The 9,245-nt window shown below is 39.6% G+C and overlaps 1 protein-coding gene across 1 annotated transcript in view; it reads right to left on the bottom strand.

The window, feature by feature from the left end:
• Positions 1-919: 919 nt before the first annotated feature.
• Positions 920-9,245, bottom strand: part of PPP2R5A (protein phosphatase 2 regulatory subunit B'alpha) — a 46,926-nt gene continuing 38,600 nt past the window's right edge. Inside the window, exons 9-13 of the mRNA XM_074897171.1 lie at positions 6,520-6,570; positions 5,429-5,548; positions 5,217-5,344; positions 2,934-3,035; positions 920-2,144 (exon numbers count right to left, since the gene is read on the bottom strand). Coding sequence (XP_074753272.1) covers positions 2,012-2,144; positions 2,934-3,035; positions 5,217-5,344; positions 5,429-5,548; positions 6,520-6,570 — 534 coding nt within the window. The 3' untranslated portion in view covers positions 920-2,011. The remainder of the gene's footprint in view (positions 2,145-2,933; positions 3,036-5,216; positions 5,345-5,428; positions 5,549-6,519; positions 6,571-9,245) is intronic.

The raw sequence follows: 9,245 nt of genomic DNA, 5'->3' as shown, positions 1-9,245 counted from the left end.
AATAGCAAGTATTGCACAACTTGTTTGAAATGGCCTCTTATAGCTACTGTGTTGTTTTTCTAGTACTTACTCTTGATGTCCATATTTGTAAATTTTTGAACAGCTCATAACAATTACAAAAGCTGGTAATTGTACTGTTGCAAGGTAAGTGTTAGATTCCCCACCATCTGTATAATTCATTTCCTTTAGACTGTAGGACATCTGAAAATATTTTATCTCGTACTGGGGGCTTTATTCTTCTACAGAAAAAAAGGCACTAAAGTACTAAACTGAGGTAAACTGTCTGTGTGACAGTCACCTCCCTCCTGAGCTGGCAAAGCACAACCCTTACAGGCCCTACAGCCTTTAATGTCAAGCAGGACCATGGAAAATAAAGGATTCCCCCCTCCCCCCATTTTGGACAGCCACCTACTGTGGTAGAGCCTTCTCTGGTCAGCTGAGTAGGTAGTCTTTTTATGTGAAACAGACATGTAGAGAGTAGCAGCTACTTGGTTTTGATCAGATGGAGCTTTTGCAAGTGTAAGCTACTTCAGGCAGTGTTATTCCCATTTCCTCTGTGAAACGCAACTAGAGACAAAAATGAAATAACAATAAAAGTGTAATAAAGTCAACTCAAACAGTGCAATAGAGACTTTTTTCCCCCCTGGGAACTGCTTAAATAAAGTCAGTAAACCGGCCAAGCATCAGGTAACACAAGCCCAGGCTGCCTGCCTTGGCTGTTCTGACCACCCCAGAGCAAAACAATGCCAGCCACCACTCTACTCACGGAGGAGAGCCCCAGGGCCTGCGCCTCCACCCCTTCTGCCACTCGTGAAAAGCCACAGGTTACTCAGACGTGCGCAGTCAAGAGGTTGTTCGTAAAAGCCATTCTAATTCTTCTAGTCTTTATAAACAGAAAGATGGAATATAAAGCACTAAATACAAACATAAAGACTTTATTGAATGCTGCTCAATTCCCCAAAGGTCTTTCATTACAAAAGTTTTCCACACAACTGCAATTTAAGAGATTGGAATGGTACTCTGATAAAAGATGTGAAAAATACTTGATCAAGTAAACAGACAAGACTTCTATTGTCAACTTTCCACCTTTAAGAAACAGACTGCATTTTCTTTAAATAAAACAAGGAACATCCTTTCCTCTTTACTGAAAAACCCCCATAATAATCCCAATTTTGGTCTAATTCTTTAGTCCATGAGATGCTAAACAAATGCAGAAGTGTCCAAGACAGTCTCTCAGAGACCTGCACCGCTCTGCAGGGAGGCCTTGGGCTGATGGGGAGCATCATTGATGGGCCCTCTGGAGGAAGCTCCATCCTCAGCTGCAGCAGGAAGAAATCTCCAAGTAGCCCAGGACCAAGAGGCAGCGAGAATGGGGCTGAGGCACTCACCAAGTGGTAGGTGAACCCCAACCCCTTCAAGCCAACTTGCTCTCCCTACTTTGCCTCATTCTAACACGAGCATTACAGAAATCTGAATCTGACCAGGAATTCAAGGACAGCACCATATCTGAGTTCCTTTCAGTGCTGTAAGGGGCACATACTGAGTATCTCAAGTTACTGGTAACGTACCTTGGTTTCATTTGAGAAAATACAGCACAACTAGAAGCCTTTTCTATCATCTTAACCGAAGTATGCAGCGATGTGAAAAGCACATACAAAACAAGGAAAAAAATGTACATAGCAAACTATACCACCTATGTGCAACACAATCAAAAATTCAAGTCATAATTCTCACCACTCCCATAATTATTTCACTCATTAAGGATGATAATTCAGTTCTATGAAACATTGGAAGTGACAGTATATCAATAATTAGACAAATTTACAATATGCTGTGGTAATGACATCACTTAACTGCTGTATTTAAATTCAAATCTTTACATTTGCCAGAGAAAAAAATTGGCTGTTTCTATCATACTGATGAGGTTTATTTTGCAAATCCTTATATATTTCAAAAGGGTACAAAAAAGTACATCTGCTGAGTAGACATTTTTTTAAGGTGGTCATTTCTTTTATTTGGCACTTGTATTGTGTGCATTTAGCACATTGTGAGTGCTGTTCTGCTTTTCTGCCATAGCCTTCTTAAGCTTTAACTCCTCAAGCTTTCTCCACAACTCTTCACGTTCCAATTCTTTCTTCTTCTCTCTGTAGAAAAGAGTGAAGCATCAGTTTCAGATGTGTTTTAAGTGCAATGTGGAGACACAGTTACTGAACAACTGTGATTTACATCTACTAATTCTTCTTTTAAGTTTTTCTCCAAAGCTAATTTTAGAGACAATTACAATTTCCTGTATTAAAAAAAGTGAGCAAATTAGTAACGGTTCATGGCAAAACTGTAGCTTTGCTCTAACAAACTCAGATAACTGCTGTAGCATGACTTTGCACAAGCAACTGCAATTCTAAAGAAGTTTTTTATCACATGCGAACAAATGAAGGGTCGAAGCATCTCTGGGGGAGAAAAACACAGCTCCTGAAAGGAGACTCTGCGTGTGGTCTCAGCTGGCCTAGGATCATCCAGGCCCCGCCTCCCTTCCTCCAGCCCTACGGCTTGGTGGGTTAGTAGGGCAAGAGAGAGGCTTTAGCTGAGCTCTGAAGTGTTCCCCAGCTCGGCTTTCTTCCCACAACACCCCCGAAGCCGCAGAGCCAGCACCAGGCAGCGCCTCGCAGCCGCAGCCGAGCCCCGTTTCCCCAGAGAGGGGAGGGCGCCGCTCCCTGCCCAGGCAGGACAGGGAGCTGGGGCCTTCCTGCCGCCTCCCCGGGCTTCGGCCCCCCCACACCCCGACAGCCTACCTGGGTGCTTCACCCCCGGGACACGCACCAGCCAACAGCAAATACTACAGAACCCCAGAGCCACAACAGTTCAGTTTTGTTTCTTTTCAGCTGATACATTTCAGATATGTGTTCATCAACGTGCAGTGGAAGGAGCAGCAGTACCTTTGCCTTTCTGCTTTATACGAGCTTGTAAGTTCATCAAAAAGCTTGCCGTTCATTTCCATCAGGGTTTTCAGCACGTTATACACCAGTGCCACAATGGTTCTAGGACAGAAGGAACACAACCATTAGAATCACTCAACACAAAATTAATTTTGTCACCAAGTGTTCACTTTCTTTCTTGTACTCTGAGCTTCTTATTTAAGATACTACTGTAAGGTCAGTGAGTTTCTGAAACAAAATCCTTTACTATAACTTCCCCTGTAAATTAATAAAATGCATATTTAAACATTTTTTTAAATAGCTATTTAACCTTAAATTCCTGACTCTTGTAATTGCACAGGATATAATTATTAGTACTGTGGCTGTACTATAAAGCCATTCAATTATGTTAACGTTTAATAAACCGAGTTTTAACAATTTTGTAATATTTGAGTAATGAAATACGAGAGTCTAGAAAAATAAAACTTCTGGCTAATAGCTTCAAGACTGGGCAGCAGAAGAATGCAGCAGAGGAACCACAGGCGCATGGTTTAATACAGCTGCTAAGAGCTCTACCAGAAGCATTTCTGGGCAGCAGATCAGTTTTGCTGCATATGCCCTGTTAGAGAACTGAATTGAGAACCTCAAATAATGGTTTCCTGTACTTCAGTTTCTTTAAGAAACTGAACAGCTTGAGCAATACTGGCTGTGCCTTAGGTGACTGACTGTATTTCCACATTAGGTATTACTCTTCTTTTTGTGAGAGCATTGATATTTCTATAATTATCTTCCAAATATCAGGCTGCTTATCTCCTTTGAACTCAATTATACAAAGAAATGCAAAAATAGCAATAAAATTGAATATTAAAAAAAAGTGCCTATCATGAAGCTTATTGCTAATCAAAAATAAGGTGAACCATCCTCCCCATCTTTCCCCCCACTAGCAGCAGTTCAGTTCCCCTCCAGGCAGCAGCACTGACTGTCAGGCTGTAGGGCAGGGTGCTGTACAGTCTCATGACCTTGAACAACGAGTGAAAGAAAAATCTATGGAAGTAACCAAAGGACCAGGTTTATCTTTTCAGTACGCTCTGTGAGCTGTGGCACTCTATTCATCAGAGGCCTTATGCTCATCCAAAATGCACGGTGCGCTTAGCCTGCTGTCTACATACCTTCCTTGGGTTTGGGGTTTTTTTTGAACCCTGGCTTTCATGTGGTTTGAGGACAAAAGCTTATCCAGAGTTTTGGTTTTCTGAGAGGAAAAGCTTGATTTTGAGCGAGTAGTTAAGTTCACATGGGACAGCTAGATAGATATGAGCACGTTTCTCTGCCCTCCAGAACAGATTAAAAAACCCAAAGGGTTAGACTTTCTTCCCCAAGCCTCCTTGTCCTCAAGGTATACAATTATCCTATGTCTTTCACCTCCTTCATAAAGAGCAACTTCTGTCTGCAGCGAGAGAAAGAATGACATCCTGCAAACTTGTTGAGGCCCCAAGTACTATTACTGCTCCAAGAACTTTATCTCCAGAGTTTATATTCAGTCTCAGCTGATACTTTTGCAACTAAACACATTGTCTAGGTAAATTCAGAATAATTTCTGAGCCTCTACAGGCTTCAAACAGGACATCTGCTTTACTTCAAAGTTGTGGGAGGCTCCTGCCTACTCTGGCTTTTGCCTGTACGAGCTTTACATTCTACAAATTGACTTGCAACTCAATTCAGGATGCTAGACACAAGCAAATTTTGCTTTTTAGTATTTCAGTATAATTCTTGCTTCTTTCAAACATAATAAAAAGATACTAATATTTAACTTGTGGCATTAAATATAAAATGAAGTAGTCACTCATCTCCCATTCCTACCATCCTTTACAGTAGTAGGCATTGCTCTGCTCTGACTGGGTCTTTCCTCATCATCTTCTCACTGGGCAGCAGTAACTACTTAAGATGACACTGACAGATTTTTGTTCATCTAAAGCAGTAAAGGACACCAAAGAATAAATACAGCAGAAGCATCCCTTGGAAATGGTTTTGGTCTAAGTAGTATTAATGTGCTTTTTTAACTAATGCATAAGATCAAATGTGATTACAGTACTGAAGACCATCATCCCACTTCCTCATACTTTTGCCATAAACTCCAGATCTCCACCGTAACGATACAGAACAGTGAAAGCATGATATAGCTGAAAACTGTCCATTTTAGCACTCATTCTCATTGACTGAATGTGATTTAAGTAAAGATGAAGTCACATTTACAGGCAAGTGGACGATTTATTTATGGTACTATAGAGAAAGTTAAACATTACATACGGATTCCAGTGTTCTTTGGAGATCTTGTATAAACTGCCAAACATAATTGGTAGAATTTTATCAATGTTCTCCTCAATCAGGCTAAGAATATATTCATTATTCCAGAAATACAAAGCTCTTTCTGCAACCTGAAACACAAAAGTTTAGGGGTCAACAGCTGCAAAATAAATTACTATTACTGCAAGTTAGGTTTTTTTATACTTTTTTTTTACCTGAAAGTGTGAACTTGACACACACTTGGATATTTGCTTAAATAAAGGTTCTTCTATTTTTTTGAATTGTGTCGGTTCTATTACATCTAAGATTTCTTCAATTTCACCTAAAAACATTACCTGTTTGTATAAAAGAAATATATCAAAAAGCATGAGAATGTTTTAGATCACCGTTGTAAACAAACTACACCTTAGACATTAGCCATGAATCCTGCAAAGAACACTGTATGTAATTACTATGCATTTTTAGACATCCACAGATTTTTTGCAGCCTGAAAGAACTCAGTCACCAGCTTCAGCTACCAGGTTACAGTTCTCATCTTGAATTTCTTTTGTGTAATTCTCTGAACACTTCACAGAACTGCTTCTGCAGCATACAGGTGGGGGTTTTTAACAGTTAAAAAAATACTACAGCATTTTATTTCTTCAAGAATGGCTGCAGAGATTATCATTATCTGAGCTCTCCAAAAGTAGCTTTTGAAGAGATAGTTAATTCCTGTTTAAAATTACAACCAGCAGAACACTAAGTAGGTGGCATGGAAAAATTTAACACCATTCACACAAACAGGGCCAACAGTGTTAAGGGACCACACTTTTAAAGAGCTGTTGGGGGGTGGGATCTGATGGCATAATTCAAACTCCTAATTTTTCAACTCATTTTAATTACATAGAAGAAACCAGAAAAAATTTATTTTCGAGATTAAAGTTATTTTTATACTACAGAAAAAGAACGTATGTATGTTTTACCAAATACTACATACCTCAAATGCTAAATGAGTGTCCCATTGCAGATGACCACCTCCAACCTGGTCTGTGTCTACTGTAATACTTTTTACCTCAGAAAATTGCTTCTCTGTACAATATCTGAACTTTTTTTATAGCTTTATACAGTTTTAACATACCATAGTAAGAACAAACATACAAAACAATTGCATTGAGTTGCGTGACAAAGATGAGTGCCTCAAAAAGCCAAAAGAACTGCAAGTTTTCTGCAAGGTCTCTTGAAAAAGCACAGCAGAGGAAAGGTATATGAACCTGCCACACCACATTTTACATCACAGCAGACACCAGAAACAAGAGACAAAACCAACCTCTTTCTGACTGCAAGTTTTTGGCCAAAATTTGAGCAGTCCTCTGATTACCTATATTGAAAATACAAACAAGTTAAAGCAGAACAAATTTCTATTAATCTTATCAAATAGATGTAAAAAAAAAGTACTAGTTTGCTTTTCCTTACCCAGAGGTTCAGTGAAAACTCAATACAGCTAAATGTAGTTCCACTGAAAATAAATACTGTGCTCTGTAAGTATTTATCTTGTTTAGGTTTACCAGAATAATTTAGACCCTTATCACTTTACAAGTCCTTGATTAATCTGTTAACACTCTGCTTCCATCCCAGTACATACATTGACTGATAGGATGTTGATAACATTAAACATCAGAACATGAAGCTAACTCCCTTCTAGCTAGATATCCCAGAACATTTTTGTCTTCTACTCATCCTACTGCTTTGGGAAGCACCTGTCTCGGCAACAAGGTTAGAAGCCCCAGAGCAGGCAGAGTATGCTGGCTGCACAAACAGGGTTATACAGAGGGGCTATGGCCTCCACCACTTCGCTTTTTTCTTCTGGGATTTGAAATGTTAAAGTCTGAAAACTAAAAAACAAAAGAAAAAAATGTGGACTTACAGGGAAAATATATCTCAGTATCTATATAGGTAACTATCTTATACAAGACTGGGAAAAAAAGCCTTTGGAAAACTTAATTAGGAAGTACAGTCCCCAAGAGGAAGGGGGGGAAAACACACAACAAACAAAGGCTGGAGGCCTGTTTCTTAGAAACAATCATCTGACATGGCATCTGAATTACAAAATTAATGCTGGCTAAAAAAAGCTGTGACTGTTTTGGAAGCAGAAACATTCTCAGAGCCTTATAAACTCTCATTCTGAGGAAAGAACCTCTATTTTTATGATACCACAGCACCTAATTGATCACATCCAACTGTAAAACTCGCTCAAGTACTTTAATACCTCCTGTATTTGGTTTTTGCCATGTTAGTTGTTTTTTTTTTTCCCCCAGCCTCCCAGCTGGCCATTTTATTCATAACTATGTGTACTATTAAAAGTGACTTTCCAGAGAAGAAGTTAATATGATCTTAAGTGCCCACAAGTCTTTATCCTAGGATACTCACATATCCTGCTACTACAAAACTGAATGTCACTTCAAATGACACTGAGCAAATGCAGAAACCTCAGGCAACTGGTAAAGTCCTATACTCAAATCCACAAAACCAGACCAAGATACAAGGGAAGAACAGGCTCCTTACACAGCCTTGACCACTACCAAGCTGGTTGAAAGATACAGAGAATGCCAAATACTAACACCAGCATCTGACACCTGGTGAAGGAGCAGGTGGCCTGGGTCAGCCCACACAGGTTACAACTTTGTGTCTGGCCCACAAAGGCAGTGCTCCCTCCCGCAGCTGCTCAGCTGGTACTGACCCAGTCTCCTTGATGCCTCCACGGATGAAGCAGAAAAGCTGGAGCAGATGGCACAATGAGGGGGAGAAGTTTTGATCTCCCCCATTCCACTGCAATTACCTGATCTGGCAGTCCTTCGCTCGCTAGCTTCTCCTCCACGCTCAAGGAATCAGATTTGCATGAATTAATGACATTCGTTTCGCTAGATTTATAATTTAAAGTAGTCTATGTAGATACACTTTAAATCTAGGTCCATTTTCTGTTAATTAGCTCATAACTGAATGACTCCGTTATATACTATTGAGATTTTGTATTTTTAAAGAACAAACCCAAACATTTAAAGGTATAATAGATCATTCTGCCAACACCTTCCCTTCCCCCAGAACAATGCAAGTAAGCCAAAGAATTTCAGAGAAGCACATTAGCCAAAGAAGAGCTGGGAGAACCTACCATGCATCCCTAACTGGAGCATGAATTTTCTGGTTTCAAAAGCATAAAATTGGGTTAGCTGGAAGAGTCCAGTTTCCAGCACTTGTTATTTTAAGTGTTGAATATACTTCGCTACAGAGACTCATATTCTCAACTTGATAAAGAAATACCATGTTCTGAGCGTAACAGTGCAAACTTCAACAAGATACCTATTCCCTGCTCCGCAGAGACAGCAGTTTCCACCTTGACTATGCTTTCATATTAAAAAACTGATCCATGCACATTTATGTCCGAAGATTTTATTCAAAGAAATATTCAACATGAATGCAGGTCTGAAATCTTGCTGCTCTTACTACACAAAACTCTTAAGACTAATATTTTTCTCTGAGCCACAAACTTCCCATGAAGTGACTTGCAACAGTAGGCACCTGCTAGAAAGAAAAACTTACCTATCTACAAGGACTGCATGTTTAGCCTGACTTCCTCGATGTAAAGGCCATTGCACTTAGCAGGGTTAGGTAACAAACTCTTCTTGTCAGCTCTGCAAACGTCAGGACTGACCTAAGGCTGACTACCATAGTTACAAGAGCTCAGATTGAATGTCCTCTAAATTGACCCTGAGTGACAATTCCTGCCAGAAAAATAACAGTAAGGTACTTGTGAAGACAGCCTTCTGATGGAGTTCTTTAAATATAACTTGACCTAAAGCCAAAAAAAAAATTTCAAATGCTATCTCAGTAGTTGCCCCAAATTTTAATATTTACTTTTCAAGCATTTCAGGAAGTTTCTTAAAGCTTCACTTCTTATTATCTTTTACTCATTTATAAAGCCTATTTTGCTATATACTCAGAGTAATGACCAAAGCAAGCACAGGCAGTAACTCTGCAGTGAGTTCTTTTATCCTCTCC

Source organism: Athene noctua, chromosome 1 (assembly GCF_965140245.1).
Source record: "Athene noctua chromosome 1, bAthNoc1.hap1.1, whole genome shotgun sequence".
In the NCBI taxonomy this organism is placed as follows: domain Eukaryota; kingdom Metazoa; phylum Chordata; class Aves; order Strigiformes; family Strigidae; genus Athene; species Athene noctua.
The sequence above is the reverse complement of the archived record's forward strand: the minus strand, read 5'-3'. Positions and strand labels throughout refer to the sequence as shown.